Here is a 19,323-nt window from a genome sequence, read left to right as displayed (position 1 = left end):
TTAAGTATAGTTAGGATCTGGGGAGTCTGTTTTTCCCCTTTGGGGTTTTCCTCTCCACCCCACTGCTTCCCCTTCTTCCTGGCAGGGAAATCTCATCAGGAGGTAATGTCATTGACGTCATCCTTGCTTATGCTCCTACCAGCATTAGAAATCTGCGTAATTGTAGAAAAGTCCACTTTGGCACCAATAGGTACTATCTTTTTTTTTTGACCAGCTTCTGTTGGTGAGAGAGAGAAAATTTCAAACCACACAGAGCTTGAAGGCAGCTGGTCCAATAAAGGATACTATCTCACCCCTCTTGTGTCTCTAGTATCTGGGACTAGGGTGGAGTCATGAGGAAACATTACACCGTATTCCATAAATATACGGTTTCCTCATTGACTCCACCCTAAATTTGTCCCCAATTTGCACGTAAATCAGTCCATAACCTTGTGTATATTTTCCTAAGCCTCACACTACCAAGGAGGAATGGAGACTCCATTCCATCTTCAAAGAGGAAAAAAAATCCTTTAGGAATTTGCTCAGACTCTGGTTGCCTTTGCAGAATGCCTGAGAGGGCAAGCTCATCGCAAAGACTAAGTGGATTTTGGGTTGTGTCTTTCTCTGTTATTAGTTTCCTGAGATTCCTCCACCACACCATGTGTTGTCCCACTCCGTCAGCTTCACTTCGAGGAGTACCTCTTGTTTACATATGCCAAGCAGCCACATGGAGTTCCATTCATACCTTCACAAGACACTGTGCCCTGGTGCATGCCTCCTCAACTGATTCATCCTTTACTCTCCTCCTTCATGAGTCCCGTTTTGACAGTCATCCACAATGAAATACCCATAGGGACCAGCACTTGAAGAAGAAAGAGAGGTTACCTACCTTCCATAACCAGAGTTTCTTGAGATGAGACATCCCTGTCTGTATTCTACTACCAGCCCTCCTTCCCCTATGCTTTGGATCGTAGTAGAGAAGGAACTTGAGAGGTGGGTGGTCTGCGCACTGCCTCTTATACCCTCAATCTTTAAATAATGATTTGAGGACTTCAGTAAAACAGCCAAAGGTTATGGGTCTATTACAGGCGTGCTGTGAGGTTCTGAGGCCTGCAACGTGCAGGAGGTCAAACTAGACCAGGGGTCTCAAACACGCAGATGCAGCCCGCGGAGCTCTTCCCTGCAGCCCGCCAAGCTCCCTGCACGTCCGTCCCCGCCCCAGTTACTTCCTGTCGCCGCCAAACTCCTCTCCCCCCGCCCCTCCCCCGAGTTATTTTATATGGCAGCTAAGCTCCCCGCTGTTAATTTTATACGTGCACAAGGGCTGAATCACAGACAGTTCACTTCTTTTCTAGCAAGTATGGACAGTGAATATGGGGAACTTCTGTATCACACTCAAGTTAGATGGCTGAGTCGTGGAAATGTTTTGAAGCGTTTTTTTGCACTTAGAGAGATTGATTCCTTCATGAAAATGAAAAACAAGAAGGTTCCACAGCTTGCTGATTCCACTTTTATCTGCAACCTTGCTTTTCTAATGTAACTGATCACCTGAATGCACTGAACTTGAAACTTCAGGGTAGAAAACAGGTGATAACACAGATGTATGACAGTATTAAGTCATTCAAAGTCAAGCTTACTTTGTGGAGGAAACAGCTGACTGCTGGCAATTTGGTTCATTTCTCGACTCTGAATTCCTTAGGAAAAGTTGAACCCAAATCCTTGAAAGAATATGCAGAGATCATTTCTAACTTACACAAACAGTTTGATGTGCGGTTTAAAGATTTCAAGGCACTTGAACCACATTTTCAACTTTTTTCCACACCATTTGCTGTTGAAATTGACTATGTTGCAGAGGAAATGCAGATGGAGTTAGTGGAGCTTCAGTGTGACACCATTTTGAAGCAGAAGTATACAGATGTTGGAATTCCAGAATTCTACAGGTTTCTTTCACAAGAAAGATTTCCCATGTTGTTCTTTGCCTTCCGCAAGGATAATGGCAATGTTTGGAAGTACATATATATGTGAACAGTTTTTCTCTTCCATGAAGATTAACAAATCTGTGTTAAGGTCAGGGCTCACTGATGAACATTTTGAAAGCAACACTGAGATTGGTTTCGTCTCAGGATATCAAACATAATATTGATTCATAGATTCATAGACTCTAGGACTGGAAGGGACCTCGAGAGGTCATCAAGTCCAGTCCCCTGCCCTCATGGCAGGACCAAATACTGTCTAGACCATCCCTGATAGACATTTATCTAACCTACTCTTAAATATCTCCAGAGATGGAGATTCCACAACCTCCCTAGGCAATTTATTCCAGTGTTTAACCACCCTAGGACCTTTTTCCTAATGTCCAACTTAAACCTCCCTTGCTGCAGTTTAAGCCCATTGCTTCTTGTTCTATCCTTAGAGCATCTATCCTTGATGCTCTGGTTGATGCAAAACGCTGCCAGCTAAGTGGCCAAAAATGAAATGATTGTCAAAATTAGCACTGACTTTTCACATTACAGTTAAAGAAGTTAATAAAAAAGTTAATAAATTGACTTTTAACAGCATACTATATTTTAATACTATACTACTATATTACTCTTCTTTTTTTTTCTGCCTACCTCCAGGTGCTTCCCACCGCCAAGCTGCCAAACAGCTGTTGGTGGCACTTAGCACTTTGCAGGAGGGAGGGGGAGGGGGAGGAGTGGGGAGCTGCGTGCTCAGGGGAGGAGGTGGAGAAGAGACAGGGCAGGGGCAGGGCCTCATGGAAGGGGTGGAGTGGGGGTGGGGCCAGGGGCAGCGGGGGGGGGGGGAGGTCAGTGATGCGGCCCTCGGGCCAATGCACTAGTCCTCATGTGGCCCTCGTCATTTGAGTTTGAGACCCCTGAACTAGATGATCATGATGGTCCCTTCTGGCCTTAAAGTCTATGAGTCTTTGACTTCAGAGTACAAAGAGAAAGCGCACGGGTACTGACCAATGGATGCTACTAGCAAGAATCTTCCAGTTTCAGGCATGTGGAGTGCATGCATAGCCACTGTGTAATATAGATAGGGATCACGCATCTCTGAGAACTCTGGAAGGGAGGTAACCTCTCTTTCCTCAGTATTTAACCCTTTATTAGCATGATTTAATTGGTTATTTTATTTGCTGTGGCATTCTCTGCAGAGCAAACTTAGTGGTTCTAAAGTGAGATCTTAATTATTTTATTAATCTGTTCTGCATATTTAATAGGCTTTTCCTTTCAATGGATCCTTTTCATGGGGAAATATCCAGAGCCATGAGGAACCGTGGGATTGAGATTTACATTCCTGGGGAAAGTGATGGGAATTCATTGGACAATCTGGACATGAAAGTGTTGCTGCATGGACTGGGCTTACTGGGAGATAGTGTATGTGATGCACTCATGGCTGTACATTCAGAAACTAAAGAAACTATAGCAGGTGAGACAACCCCTCTTAACAGTTTGGTAAATACTCCCGATCTGGGCATTATATATCTTGTGTGACTTGGCACTGAATGTTAAGACTGGAGTATTTTGGTCCCTCCCATGTGCGTTATGTCCAGTTAAAGTAGAGAGGCAGATGCTTTTAGTATAATTAGGTTTTTTCTTTCATTTCTACTCTTCCAGGACTAGGCGTGAACTATAAAGCTCAAGAGAACCCAGCACACACTTATGATTTCTCTTTACATTGGTATGAAGAGTCCGCAGATGGGGGAGAGGGGTAGCCGGGGGGGAAGGTGGGTTGTGAATGACAATAAACTTATTCTGGTTGAAAATCAACACAGGAGAAAAGACTTGCACAAGGCCCTTGTATCACTCAAGCCCGATGGTAAAGAGTAAAGTGGTGTGGTGGTCCTTTGTACTCCTTTAAATTTCCTTCTGCATGACCAGTATGTCATGTCTGCAACACATCTGTCTCCTTTGTCAGTGCAGTCTTTTATAAGAACTATAAGTATAATTTAATAAAGAATGAGTTATATTTACATTCTGTCTAGGCTGGGATTAATTCAGTTAGCATGGAAAAAATCCTCTCACTGGGTAGCTCTGTGGAAAGAGATCATCTGAAAGAAGAGAACTGGGAATCTGGAAATTTGGTTTCTATTCCCAGCTCTGCCACTTGATGTTTGACCTTGGCCGAGTCACTTAAAATGACACAGTCATCTTAAAATCTAGACAATTTATTTTTAAAAGTAAAGTTTTAGATAGGCCTGGTATTTAAAGCAGGTGTGCTTTTGTAGTTTTACAATTACATTTTAAAGAGTCTTTTCCCATGTGGCTATATGATAGACCCAGGGGAAACTTGAGTGTTACCGTATAGCCGAGGCAGGGAGACTGACTGTACAAAGTGCTACTAAATGCACTGAATAGCTAGGGAAAAATAGACATTTCTCTACTGTTTCAGATACTGAAATTTTAGGTCTTGTAACAGATATAATCATTTACAGGCAAAAAGTGATTTTTAAGTTGGTGATGCTCCCTTTAACTTTAACTTGATCTCATTTTCTCCACTTGTAAAATGGGGATATTTGCTACGTCGCCTGGGGGTGATGCAAGGCATAATTCATTAATATTGGGTGATCTGCTGCAAGGCACTATAGAATGATAGTGTGTGCCCCCCAGCAAGTGAGCATGGTCAGAAGGGAGGGTGTTGGCAAATTAAAGCATCTGGAATGTTCTACAAAAATGGCTGGCTGATATTAATATTCAGTGCCTTTTCAGGTTCTGTGTTGTCATTGTCATCTTTGATTCATGCTGCTACACTAATTGTACGACAGTTGCATCGAGGCCTTGGTTTACCGAAGAGTTTTTACAGAGCTTGCTGGGAAGTGTATGTCCGCTCACAGCAGTCCCAGATGAACCAAAAGGTAAATATTTCATTCTCCTTAAAACTGTGTTGTGTTTTTCACAAACGGACAACAATATCGAAATTCCTAGAAAGGAATGCTGCCAGAAGGAGGGTTGGTGATTCTGAAAGCAGTGCTCTGTCCTGCGAAGGGCCCTCGCATGCTGTTGGAGGCATTGTGCTCTTGGGAGTTTCAGGCCCCAATTTTGAGCTGCACCTGTCAAGAGTCGCAGCCTGATGGAGAGCAGAGAAAAGGTAGTGTTAAACAGCTTTCACACTTCCTGGATTCTGCTGGTGCTAGGGGCTTCTTTGGCCCAGTGTAATCTGGAGTACCCCTGGGAAGACTCTGATTTAACCCATACTGCAGTGGTTTCCCAAGAGGCCTTTCTGTGCCACAGAATGGCTGAAGTGTACAGTGCACTTCAGCTACCTCTTCACCTTCCATGACACATTCTTCCTGCTCATTGGCATTCCCCTAAAACTGGGGTTGCAGTAGAGGTCATGGGAGCATGCAGTAGGATAGGGCATTTAATCTGAACCTGTGTGCTAGGTAATTCCCCAGCAGGGAAATCCAACTGATTCTAGCCTCCTTACTCCACTTCTGCAGTGTGAACCATTGTCTCTTAAGATGAGGCTTAAAGGTAAGGTCTCTTAATTTATTATTTACATTCTGTGTCTCCTCAAGCAAAAGTTAGAGGCAGTAGCTCTGGCTGAATTACAGCCTGGAGAAATTGTTCTGTCAGCCTGAAGTTCCACCTGAATATGGTGGTATTGGCTTCCTATCTTACTGTTCACTATTATATGCTGTTAAGAGCAGCTGAGTGTCATATGTTTCAGTTGTGGTTGAAGTGCTTTGGTATCTTTTGGTATGAAATCTATAAAAAAAGTAAGATTATGTATATTCTGCCTGAGTAGTAGTATCTGAATGCATGTTTGAATACATAATGCTGAATTGCTCTATGCTCTTCTGTTTTAGCTTGTGCTGGAGTTGGTAATGAAGCATGTTTCAGCTCTGACTTCCCATGAAACTTGGGGTGACTCCCTGCTAGCAATGGGATTGTGGCCAGACTCTCTACCTACAGGTCTGTTTCTAGCTGAAGACTCACTTCTTTCTACAGTCCAGAGTGATGGACAGGTCCTAGCATATTGTCTGAACAGACTGAGCCTGAAAAACAGCAGGTGGGCAAGAGACACTTTTTGGTTAAAGAATGAGCAACAAATAATACAGGTTTAACACTCCGTTACTGTACCCACTATCAGTAAATGGTGTCATCACAATGCTCTTCTGTCAGGGATGTGTGGCTAACTTTTTACATTTACTCTGAACCCTCAATATCTGTTTTTGTTTTGTTCTGATTTATCTGGATTAAGATATGCAGAATTATACATTTTATATAGAAATGGGCAAGGCAAGTGATCCTAGATTTTAAGTATCTTTTCATTCTCTTCCCCAGCCCTGCCCCAGTTTTCCTACAAATTAATTTAATTAAGGTCCAATAGTGTACACAGTTCTTTCTGCCCTGACCGAGTGATCTACCTTACAGTTTAAGTAGTCTAACAAATACATTGAATATCCTGACACTAGGAAGGTGGGTGCCCACATTCTTACTCTGAAGTGTTAGTTGCTGGGCATAGTGGAAAAGAGAGCCCATAAGAAAGGGTTTGAATGAAGAGTAGAAACGTCCTGTGTGGAATGGAGGAGGCCATTGCAGGTCTAAAGCTTAGAGTAAATGTCAACATTGGAGATGCACAAATAAGTCCAATCAAGAACTGGGTTTGGATCCAAACCCTTTGAAGTTCAAAACTGTGTGGCTAATACTTTAGGTTAGAATATACTACACTGCTCTGTACTCTGTGGTTTCATCCAGAAGCAGAAATCACTACAAAAGGACCTGTTCTTTTGAACTGGCAGAAAGAGGATTGCTTGATATTTGAGAACATTTCCTTATGAGATTTTGGTCCAGTAGCTTCAGATGAACAGCCAAACTTTGAGCTCCTTATCCAAATGGAGCTGCCAGATCTGAGTCCTGCATGTGGTGGGCAGACGAAAGAGCTCTTCTAGTCAGTTTCATGCCCAATTTTTCAAACTTTCACAACGTTGAAGCAAAACCTCAGTTAGTGTTCGCATTGTATTGCAAATGTTTAGGTGCACTGAGGCACAATGTCATGTGAGAAGTCAGTGGCAGAGCAAGGCATAGAAGTTCATACTGAAGTTAAATATTAATCTGAAAATCAGAAAGGAACATTGTTTTTCTCCCGTGTCCTCTCTTCCTTCTCCCCCCGCTCCCCCATCCTTACCTGTATTCTTACATTGTGGACTCTATGGTGCAGGGACTCAGTCGTAATTTGTCCTGTAAAGCTCCATGCTTTGTCATGTATGTGTATGAAGTAACCTTAATACTGAGTTGCTGGTAGTAAACATCTTAAACTGGGTTAAAAATGGGAAAGTGGATTTAAAAATCCAAATAAGCTTCTACTAAAAACAAAAGCTAAGTGAATTTGGAAAATAGGGATATTTTCAAATAGTTACCCACTTGGGGCAAAAATGACTGGTCGCATAAATTGTGGAGGTTATTTGGTGATACTTTACATAGTAATTATCAGTAATTTGACTTTGAGAATTGACTCATTTTGGAATTACGGAGGTTTTTTTTCTAGTCTTCACGTATTTATCCTTAATTATTTCCATTCATTTCAGAACACTACCACTTACTCTGCAAGATTTGCAGAAAGTTATGCAATCCACTAATTCAGAGAGTCTCCGATTCAATACTGTTCAGATGGATGCCTATTGGACAGATGAAATTGAAGTCCTATCGACTTCTGTTGAATTGTTCATAGAAAAGGCATCCAATCAGGATTGGTTGTTGAGAGTTAGATGGCTTAATTACTTAACCAAGAATCTACCACAAGTGCTTGGTAGGTATTATTCTTAATTATTATACTTACCACAGACTGATTTAATTCTCTCCATTGTTTTTCCTTCACAGCAGCAGTAAAAACTGTACAATGATGCAGTTATGTTTACAGATTGCCTAGTCTTAAATAAATTAGCAGGACAGCCGGAAAAACTCTGCGAAACTGGGGTTTTCCTGAGATTGTGTGATGTCTAACCACTCAAAATAGTGAGTGTTAGATGGGAAGAAGGCATGCATTGCAGACCAAAAAGCAATAAATATTTGATAGACTAAGAGTGTTTCTAGCAACAGGCAAGCTGTGTCACTTGCCTGCAAAAGTCACCTGAGACTGAAAATGCTAGTATGTGGCTAACCCCTCCTAGATTAAAACAAACTATTCTAGAGTATTTGGATATTTAAACCTTGCAGCCTTATTTGTTTGGGACATCCTTTCACATGAATGGAACATACAACCACAGGGGAAAGCTGCATAACTGTGCGTGCTTGCAAAGACTGTCACCAGTGTAATAGTTCACAATGCTGGCATTTAAATTATCATCATAATTAAAGACTTAGGCTCCTTTGAAAATCCCAGTTGAAGGGAATTAAATGCTCAATAGGATTTGGGTATCTAACTCCCTTAGGCGCCTTTGAAAATCCCAGTATTCGTTAATATCACATTGCAATGGATGGGATTCACTCTCTCAATGCTATTGTTTTTCTCCAGACAACCGTGTGTGTATTAATAATCTGAAATTGTAACCAGAAAATATTGCAAATGTCTAGAAAATTATTTGGAAGTTAGATTCTGTAGAAAACATCAGTGATGGATAATAAATAAATCCATGGGAGTTAGATACATAACTTGCATTGACTTTTGAAAACCAGACCCTAAAAATCGTAGACGTAAATGGAAATTCCCATGTGTCGATTTCTTGTGTCGTGACTGTCACGTACACTGCTTTATCTGTTTGACAATCAATCTCAAAATACCTTTTGAAGCCAATGTAATATTGAGATCAGATTGCTGCAGTGCACGCTGTTACGGGCCTTCTGAAAGACTGATCTGCTATCTGTAGTTAGTGTAGAAAGAGGGCAACCCTTAACTGGGCAGAGGAGATTTTGGCTGGCACATCTTGAGTGTTTTTGTTGACTAACTATGCTTTGTACCTTCAAAGCTAAACACTCCTAACTATTATTCTCACCTACAGATTCAGTGCGCACTCAACTAGAAGCTGGTGCTGCATCGCTGAATAGTTTCTACTCCAGTCCCCACTCCGCTGCAATCAGTAATGTGATCAAGTTGCTACAGCCAAACATGACAGGTACCTTTGCTTCCTCTTCCTCCTCTTCTCTCTCTCTCCTCTCCTCCTCCCCCCCCCCCCCCCCCCCCCCCCCCCCCCCAGTCATTTGTGCATCCTGTTTTTCTTTTAAGGAGTGAAGACTGAAGGCAGATTGTGTTCTGAATGTGTCACAGCTTCTCTGGGAAAATCTGCTTAACAAAAATAGTTATGCATTATGACTCTGAAAGTGGAACTTGCACGTTGGGTGGATTGGTGATATGCAAAATATTGTGAAGTTCACTGGAATTAGCCTTAAATTGGAGTGTGGTTCCTTCTGAAATAATTTGAAAGTGGTTAAACAGTACATGTGTGGCACCATGGAGAGTGCTACTCTTGTACCATTCTCTTGGTTGGAAGTAGGTAATGTTGAAAAACATGGTTAGTATGTTAGGGTAACAGGCCACTCCACCTTGAATGGTCCCCTAGAATATGTGCTACCTACCTATGCTAAACAGTCTGCTCCACCTTGTGTTTAGCTGTGACGCTCTGAGTACCTTTCCCACACCTGAGGAAGAGCTCTGTGTGGCTCGAAAGCTTGTCTCTCTCACCAACAGAAGTTGGTCCAATAAAAGATATTCCCTCACCCACCTTGTGTCTCAGTTAACATTTGGCATTTACAGGAATTCACGGACAAAGGAATGGATAGATTTCAAAAGAATGATAAGGAAATGGCTTTAATCTAGAGCTGTGCAGGGCAAGGCCGGGAAGTGCACCTCCTTAGGAGTAATATGCCTTAGTAAGGCATGCCTGTTGGGATGGCAAAAACTTTCTGGAGCATTGGAAATTGCTGTTATCCCTAGTTTGTAGGTGGGGACTGGGGCACAGACGCTAAGTGACCTGCCCAAGGTGACACAGGAAGTCTGTGGTGAAGTAGGGAACTGAACCTGTATCTGAAGTGCCCACCTGGTGCCCTAACCAGTGACCACCTCACACTTATCACTGTGCTTCCATGGCCTACAGTCAAATTACTGCTGCCTTCTACGTGGGTGCTCTGTGGGAAGGGGCTTTCCCGCTGTACCTCTCTTCCTCTCACATGGCTGCACTGGAGCATTGTCCCATCCCCAAAATTAAGAAATAGTTGAAAGAATAGCTGACCTCATGAGTCTTATTTGCATGCTGAAATTGTCCATTGCAGTCAGTGATACCCCAGTTCTGCTAGTGGTCTCTCTCATTACATTTATGGAAATCCCTAATCATTTCTTATAATAATAATTATAATTAATGGAGATATCCCATCTCCTAGAACTGGAAGGGACCTTGAAAGGTCATCGAGTCCAGCCCCCTGCCTTCACTAGCAGGACCAAGTACTGATTTTGCCCCAGATCCCCAAATGGCCCCCTCAAGGATTGAACTCACAACCCTGGGTTTAGCAGGCCAATGCTCAAACCACTGAGCTATCCCTCCCCCCTTCTTGGAGGGGTGGAGAAAAAAAAGCAATACCAATTTTATTTGGCCAAACACTGTCTTTCTCTGTAACTGCTTGCCTTACCAGATGAACACGTGATGCCGCTGGATCCAAGATGGAATATGCAGTTTTTGAATATCATTAGAAATTCAATGAACTTTGACACAGAAGTGGAACACACAGATCAGCTTTTTGTCCTTCTGATGTCTGTGGCAAACCGGTGGGTTAAGAAAAATGCAGATTGGAAGCCTGGTGGCTTGTGAAGTTTACATTGTGATTCTAGCCAATGCTGTTGTGATTATTGCCAATGTTCCTGCTGAGCATTTTGCTTAAAATTTGACAGATAAGGTCTAAAACGCTAGGCTTGGTTTTTTTGGCTATAACATTTGAAAATCTAAATCTTCAGCCCCTGCTTTTGCTCTTGGGTTACAGACAGGCTGGAGACTGCCCCTCTGCTGATGGCATAGGGGAAGAGCACATGGTAGTTTAGCAGCAGTTGTGCTGGAATACTCCCCCCCAAAAAATAGAACCAGGGGAAGAAGCAGAAAGCATGGGAGTGGTTCTGTGATGCTACTGACTTCAGACTCAAAACACCTTTTTGTAGGAAGGGAAGGAACTAGGCTGCCACTGTTGCTCTTCGTTTAAATAAAAAGGGGTGAATGGGCAAGTTATAAAGTAAAACTGAGTTCAGAGTAAAAAGATGGTTCTTGCCACCTGGCAAATGCTAACTTCCCACATAATCACCTATAGTTGCATGGATTCTGCAGCATAATTGTGGAGTACCTTTCCTTTTGAGGTATCCAGTCTAAGCTGTGAATAGACAGAAAAATAATTTTTTGTGTTCCAGGAAAAGTCTAAAAATTGAATTTTCAATTTAACATCCTTTGCAGGCCAAATTTAAGCTATGTGACATGTCACTGTTCAGACCTTCGATTCTCACTTCAGATAGTTAGTACTAAGATATCAAATCTCCTAATATGCTCTGCCCTCCCTGATATGGTATAGAGGCTTTTCAGCTGGTCATGTCCGACTTCTCCTAACGCCTTTATGTTGTTTTTAATTCAGGGCAATATTATTTCTTGACCGGGGAAAAAGGAGCTATATTGAGAAGAACTTGATTACTAGCAAAAAGTTGAGAACTAGTGCCTTAAGAATGTCTCTAGAGTTCCATAAAGGTAGGACTGATGATCTCATTGTTTCTTTTACTGCATAATATATTTAATGAGTAAGAAAAGAATAGTTATGTTCAATAGGATTCAGTTATAAAAGCTCAGCTACCCCAAGCATGATTTTATACTGCCCATTGTATGTGTGAAAGTTTTATACGTTTATGTAACGCATGCAGACCAGAGCTATAGCAATATAAAATGTTACTCTAGTAGAGTAGGTACGCCCCTCTAGTAGAGTAGAGAATGTGTGGATAATTTCTCTCTCCTAAATAAATATGTATGTGTCTAGAGAAAGTGACATTGCATGCCCTCATTGGTAACTACTATAAAAAGGGTGTTGAGTGGAAATTGGAGAGGAGTAAAGCTTCTTCCTTTTGGTTTGCAACAGGAGCAGTGTGCGTTTGTAGTTTAAGTGGAAAGACTTGATGACAAACACCAATCAGTGTCTCATACAGCAACTTTTAGGCACTAGTATTGTGGTTTTATTTTAAACAGAGTTTTAAGTCGCTGTATTTAATAAAATAATTTTAATATCCTTTTGTAAGCAGGTTTAATGTAATTTTGTTTGTGCTTTTCCAGAGCTATAGCAATATAAAATGTTACTCTAGTAGAGTAGGTATGTAATTTAATGTAATTTTGTTTGTGCTTTTCCAGAGAATGCATGGGCAAAAATTGACTAAATATCAAAGCTTACATTTGTTCTGTGATCTAAAGATCATTGTCCTTCTGGATCACTGAGAAACTGCAATAAGTTGACTTGACGGCCAGATGAGAAGTAGAATGACAAATGAAAAGAGAGGAGGGTCTATGTAGCTAAAATCTGCTAGGTCTTACCTTTTTGATCTGTGATGCTGTCACTTCCCCAATTGACAATTTATTTCTTGTCACAGTATCATTGATTATAAATGAAGAATTCCACTTTCTGAACTTTCCCAGCGTAACATACACACAAACTGTTTCACTTCTGGTGGCACATGATCTCACTGGATGTATTTAACTCCCTGAGCAGAGAAGAAATTAAACTGCATGTAATAAAGGGAGAGAGAGGGGATCTGTGGCTAGTGATTTTTTATATCAGGAAAAACTTAGTTTCAGTCCTGCAATTTTATCAGTTTACAGTTTGAATTCCACCTCAGAAGAAAGTCGGTCACAACATGACTTTCACTTCACAATTGCCTTTAGTTGACTGACCATTTTTGCCTCCATATTTGCAGTATTCCCTATCCTACCTACTTAGAAGTAATAGGGAATGCTGCAGATACTGAGGAAATATGTAGTTACGCAAGTAAAAACTGTGAAGTTTTTAAGCAGTGACCGCAGTAACCGGGAGATATGGTGGCCAGAGATTAACTCTTCTGTGTTACTTTTTGTAGATGGAATATTATAACTTTTACCCCTTTTTTTGTTCTAATCTTTAAATCAAGATCCAGGGAGTTATAACTCTCTTCCACATGCCATTGTGGCCAATCTTGCTGCTTTCTTTGAACTTTGGGATGCCTTTATGTTGCACTGGGTGAAGTCTTCTCAAGTGACCTTAACAGATGACAATGTGCATGAGGTGAGTAGAGTTTTTAAATTGCTCTTACTATAGTTATTTAGGGTCCAGAATTTTGGAGGAGCTTCTCCATTTTTAGTCCCATGGCAGGGTTGTGGTTAGAATGTGGAATGTGATATTTTGTATAGTGTCAGGTATAAGGGGTTAAGCTGATCTGCAAATTTATAGTAAACTGTTGTGTCCATTATCCACCACTCTTTATTCTAAAACAGTGGTTTTCAACCTTTTTTCATTTGCGGACCCCTAAAAAATTTCAAATGGATGTGCGGACGCCTTTGGAATTCGTAAGCATAGTCTGCAGACCCTAGGGATCTGCAGACAACGGGTTAAACACCACTGTTCTAAGATAACATGTAGGTTTTCAACATACTTTCATTATTTCCTTTTATATCAACTCTTCCCTTCACCTCAAACAGTTCAAAATGCTTTCGTTAAAATTTCCCACCACATAGATCATCGTCAAATCCCTTCATTGGCTTTTTCTCACTTTCTACGTCAAGTTCAGGTTCCTCATTCTCTCATACCTGAACAAGTCTATTTCTTCTTACATCTCTGTTCTCATTTCTACTTACTTAACACCCACAAACTCCCTTTTAACATAGCCTTTGTGTCTTTCACTCTCTCTTGCGCTCTCCTTTTTCCATGCCACTTTGTATACTTGGAATTCCTTCTCCCATAAAGTACCAAACAGTTTCCCCCTCCATCTAGATTCTGTTTTAAAGCCTCTTGCAACAAAGCCTTTTAAAGTCAATCCCCAGCAATAACTGTGTTGCTTTAAAGCTATACCTTCTTCATCTGGTGTGTTGTCTGAATTGTATTGTCCATATCTAATTTAGATTGTAAAATCCTTGAAGGAGGTCCATCTTGCTAGGTGCTCTGTTTCATACACTGATGGGGATCAGTTAACAATGGATTCTACAGTTGCTAATATTTTTAGAACACATAGGTAAACCAGTTGAGGACAAATCTCTTGATTTAAAACATAATATTGTCTAATTATGAGAGCAGCAGAGTTAAGAACATCAGTGCCCCAACTACAATGCAAGATGTACTGTAATATGCCAGGCTTCAGAGATGGGAAGGCTATAACTTTCCTGACTTGCCTATAGATCTTCTACTGCTTGCTGTGGCGTGACCGGTTTTGGGCAGCATCTGACACTCTGACGGTGGATTCTCCAGGCTTGGCACTCCTATCGCTTCACTGGCACTGGGTTGTGAAGCATTTAATCAACAGAATTCCCCAGATGCTGACTGGACACGAGCAGCACAAGTAGGTTGTTTAGCTCGTGCATAATGCAACTAAGGTTGCGGCCCCCCCTTCTCCCCCCGGGGCCCCTTTGCTACATATGTGGCCATATTAAACAGTTACGTTAGCGTTCTTTTTAAAATACACCAGCTAAAACTGATAAGATTCATTTACTCTGTAAGCACAAGTATTGATGTTTATGTTCCACTCTCACTGCAAGCACAAGTGTATTAGCTGAATGAGTTTGTTTTAGAACTTCTGACGTTTCTTAGCATTGGCCCTATCCTCAGTGAAGATGTACCTATGTGTAATTTTTTGCAGCACACTTTTTTTCCTCCTATACTCCACCAAAAAATGGAACTTTCTTGTTCTTATTGCATGTCCTTTTGCCTTTACCCTCTTGAACTTTTTGAAAACTTATTTCCTTTCTACTTGAAGGGTTTCCAAGGAAATTCAGTCTGTTTCACAGCAGATTCAGAGCTGTTTGGCCAGTCCTGCTGGTATTTCTGTTGGTGTAAAGAAGCTGCAGAAGTCTCTTGGGAGACCTCTTCCTTTCAAGGTACGTTATTCCATTTGTAACAGAATGTTTTGGACAACTATAGCACCTTGCTTCCAAGGATGTCGAAGTATATTACAAACATTCCTTAAGGCTTGCAGCAAATCTCTGTAGGGGTCTTGTACTATTCTACTCATTTCCCAAGCCAGCAAATGGACACTCTTATTTCCCTGGATTCATAAGAATGACTAATGCTAATTTTAACACTTTTTTTTTTTTTAATATGAATTTCTTTCTGATATGTATCAGCTGTCTAAATTAGTAACAACATTGTTGATGGGTTGTCCAGAGAAGCAGTTCTTTAACAAACTGCTTAGGGTGTTGCATGAGTATGAAGATATTTCTGCTGTAAAGTAGTCCTGGATATTTGTGAATTTCAGACTAGGCAGAACAAGGGAGGTACATCCCCCAGTGTGAACTGCACCAGGCATTTTCAAACCAAACCATTGTTGGTAGATTTTAGTGTTCGGCCTAGTTGACAGTTTTTCCTCCAGGCCTTCTATAAAAGGATAAACTGCTGAAAGAATTAACTTAAAAAATAAACCTAAATCCCCTTTTCAGAAGTGACATAGGCACTTAGGAGCCTAACTTTACTGAAAGTCAGTAGGTCTTAGCTTTTGAAAGGCAAAAAGGTATTTAGGCACGAAGGCACCTAAAGGTTCAAGTAGGTGCTTGGTGGGATTTTCAGAAGTACTTAATGTGTCTAACTCCTATTGATTTCAACCCTGGTAGGCATCTATCTATATCTTTAGATTTACAATCTGGCCCTTGGGCCCAGATTTTTAAAGGTAGTTAGGCACTGCTGCGCTCCTCTGTGCCACGTGTAACTGGTTTAGGCACCTACATTCCTTTTGAAAATAAGACTTAGGTTCCCAAATCAGTTACACATTACAACGCAATGCCTAAATACATCTAAAAATTTGGGCTTGGGGCCAACAACATGTTTGAAAGTGGGATTTGAAAGTTGGGTACTTTTAAAAAAATTTACCCCCGGTTCCTACTTGGCTACCTTCATTCAGTCTAATTTCTGCCTCACCCTCACTTCCTTTTGAATAGGTCATATACCCAAACTATTCACACTGATAGTACTCAATTATCAGGATTCCTGCAGTCTCTCTCAATGTTTTTGGGTTCAGGCCTTGTAAACTTTGATGGCCTGTTGCGACCCTGTAAATATCTTTAGTACAAAAAACATGTGGATTACCAAATATTTCTTAATCACAATACATAATATACACAGTAATGTAATAATAAGTAAATAAGTATTAAGTAAATACTCTCTGTGTACCAGATTGGTGGTTTCTGCTGCGCCTGTCCTCTGGGGCTGGCTGGGCTTGACTCCCCGCTCCGGGTGTTGTAACTTTCAGGATCACAGCACTACTCAGCTTGGCCCAGCCCTTTTAATGGGGGCTGGGCCAAATTTGTGAAAGTGACATTGCAACTTGGCGCATAGGGTTGCAGCACCCCAGGGGACTGGAGCTGAAGGAGCTGCCCCTGCGCAGGGCCGTCCCTAACCATTTGGGTGCCCTACACAGCCCCCCTGCTGGGGGACTGTGTGGGGCCCCAGGATCTCCCCCCCCCCCCCCCCGGGGTCTGGGAGGCAGATGCTGAGGGGGGGCACTTTGGGGGGCCCACAGGCCCAGAGTGGCCTGGGGGTTAGCGGGGGGCCAGGAGCAGCCTGCTCCACTTCCTTTACCCCGGCCCCAGCCGTGTCACTCGGGGGAAGGGGCTTTGGGGAAGGAAGGGATCCTCCTCTTCCCCCCCCCCCCCCCCCCCCCCCAGCAGCGACAGGAAGCGGAGCAGCCCGGCCCCAGCCCGCTCTACTCCGCCAGCTCCCAGCCGTGGTGCTCCGCTTCCTGCCACCGGTGAGAGCCTTTCCCCCCTGCCTGCCTTCCTTCCCCCTCACTGAGCCTCCTACGAGACCCTTTGACACTTTCTGGCAACCCAATTTAAGAAACCCTGATTTAGAGAGCTGCCATTTAAAATTGCCTTCAGCTGTCTCCAGTGTTCCCCACCCAGCTTCTTTAGAGAGAGATGCAACACTAACCACTGAACAGGTGATGCTACCTCTTCAGTTGTTAGATTATGAGGCATTTTCTGCATTCCATTGACTAGTATTCAATTGCCTGGGGAAGGAGAGTCCATCCTTCCAAACTTCCATAAGCAGCTAATGCATTAGCGCAATGAGCTAATATGAAAAGCACCACGGTACATTTTCAGAGGGTGTAGAAAGACTTAACAGTGTAAACTAGTTAATGTCAATGCAGCGAGGATGGTTCCAGGCATGTCTTTGTAAACACACTGTCATACAATTGTTAACACGTGGTACATGCCTGACGATCAGCAAGAGATGAATGTGTTAAATAAAAGTATTAAAACATTGTGAAAATTATTTTACCTTTTCCAATTTACACAAACTGAATCTTAAATACTAATCCATTGGCCAGTTATCTCAACATACCCATCTTTGTAATGTTGGATTGAACATAAGGGAGATGAAGCATTAAGAATTGGTGTTAAGTTGTGCATAAAGTTGCACACCATTTGCATGTGTAAGTACTCTGATTTAGAAAGCATGAGCACAATGTTAGTGGGCCACTGATCATGTTGATTATGTCATTATAACCTTTGAAACAAAAACTATTTAAATATCTTTTCTTGTTGTTGTTGTGTGTTTTAAAACATTTGCAGGATAAATTGGTGGTGGAGTCTGTTGCTCAGTTGAAAGAATTCTGCAAAGCACTCGACATCCTGGAGATGAGATCTGCCTTTGGAGAAAGCAGATGGCAGGACGAAATCTGTTGTCTGAAAACTGCTGCCACTGGATGGGAAATAAAGAAAGCACTGCTGCGGGCCAAGGGTCTGGTTCTCAGAGCTAATCATTTAGAAGATGTTAATCCAGGTAAATAATTTGCCTTATATGTGACAGTCAAGTACAGTCAGAAGCACAGTGTCAGAACATCTAGCTTATGTTTATTTCATCCAGAAATATTTATCTTTCTCATTTGTATCTGTGTGAATGAGCAGTTCCTTTCAGATTTGCTGCTCGGACTGTTAATCGATAAATATGTGTTTATGTGCATTCATGTGCTTTTTATCCCCCATTTTACAGGTGAATTAAGGACATTTGTGAATTTACAGTGTTCACACCTGAAAGCAGGAGGAGTTAAGCTTGGTCATCCAGAAGAGATTCGTACTGAAGACACTGTCTCCAGTCAGTTGGACTCTGCCTCATTAATCCAGCTCTGTAGTAGGATTCAGCTGTGGCCCGCAATGGAGTATTTGGCAGTGCTCTGGCAGTACAAACTGACAGCAGATTGTGTAACTACGGCTTGTCTAAGAAGGTGAGGGAAGAGCAGGGTTTTTTTTTTTTTTTTTTTAATGAAATTTAGAATCTGTTGTGCAAAATTATGAGGATCAGTGCACTACTTACCTTTGCTTACAAGTCAACATATATCATTCTTATCTATATGCAAAACCACATTTCTTGGGACCTAAAGCCAAAGTGAAATGTCTAAGGAGTTGTTTAAACTCGAGTATTTTCTAGCTTTCGTCCCATCAGCTCTTGGGCAGACATGGGATTTTTATCGAAGTGATTATTCTAAGGCTACGGCTATTCATAGGCTAAGGCTATGAGCTGGGGCCGGGGTGGTGATTCCCTGCTCCGGTACATATACTCGTGCTCGCTGTCTTTGAGCTAGCGTGAGTATAAATAGCAGCATAGCTGTGGTAGCCCTGGTAGCAGCAACAGAGGCATGGCTGAGCAGTGCCAAGTACATACCCACTGGTTTCAGGCAGCTAGGTACTAGGCACGGTTCAGCGGTGCCTCCGCTACAGCTACACTGCTATTTATTTTTGCACTAGCTTGATGATAGCTGGCGAAAGTATGTGTTCGCGAGCAGGGGACTCACCCCCTCAGTTTGCAATGTAGGCATAGCATAACTGTGCTATTCAAGCCACCTGGAATAATATATTTAGACTATAAAAAGAAATATCTTTATTAACAGTAGACTGGATTGTGACAGCACCAAAAGAAAGCCCATGGTTTTATACAGAGTCCTGCTAGGAAGTAATTTTTTTTTTTTTCTAAGCCTGATTATTAGTTCTTTAATTCTCAATCCTCTGTCAGGCCTTCATGGTCATATTCTTGAGCTCCTGCAAAAAGTTCAATAAGAGCTTGAGAAGCAAGAGATCTACACACCACAATGAGCATCATCGAAAGGGACATATCTACAAGTGCAATTTGTGCAAACAGAATATAGGGGGGGGGGGAAAAGTAAAATGTACACACACAGTTGGCCATTTGAATTAAATTACCGTATATACTCGATCATAAG

The 19,323-nt window shown here is 41.8% G+C and overlaps 1 protein-coding gene across 1 annotated transcript in view; it reads left to right on the top strand.

Moving 5' to 3' along the window:
* Positions 1-19,323, top strand: part of MDN1 (midasin AAA ATPase 1) — a 172,173-nt gene that overhangs the window by 99,899 nt on the left and 52,951 nt on the right. Inside the window, exons 46-57 of the mRNA XM_065400340.1 lie at positions 3,203-3,411; positions 4,692-4,837; positions 5,792-5,994; positions 7,514-7,734; positions 8,924-9,037; positions 10,548-10,680; positions 11,526-11,635; positions 13,054-13,187; positions 14,294-14,454; positions 14,869-14,989; positions 17,678-17,888; positions 18,099-18,330. Of these exons, the coding sequence (XP_065256412.1) occupies positions 3,203-3,411; positions 4,692-4,837; positions 5,792-5,994; positions 7,514-7,734; positions 8,924-9,037; positions 10,548-10,680; positions 11,526-11,635; positions 13,054-13,187; positions 14,294-14,454; positions 14,869-14,989; positions 17,678-17,888; positions 18,099-18,330 (1,995 nt within the window). The remainder of the gene's footprint in view (positions 1-3,202; positions 3,412-4,691; positions 4,838-5,791; positions 5,995-7,513; positions 7,735-8,923; positions 9,038-10,547; positions 10,681-11,525; positions 11,636-13,053; positions 13,188-14,293; positions 14,455-14,868; positions 14,990-17,677; positions 17,889-18,098; positions 18,331-19,323) is intronic.

This window comes from Emys orbicularis, chromosome 3 (genome assembly GCF_028017835.1).
Source record: "Emys orbicularis isolate rEmyOrb1 chromosome 3, rEmyOrb1.hap1, whole genome shotgun sequence".
NCBI lineage: Eukaryota > Metazoa > Chordata > Testudines > Emydidae > Emys > Emys orbicularis.
Note: the sequence above shows the minus strand (reverse complement) of the source record. Positions and strands in the feature narration are given on the sequence as shown.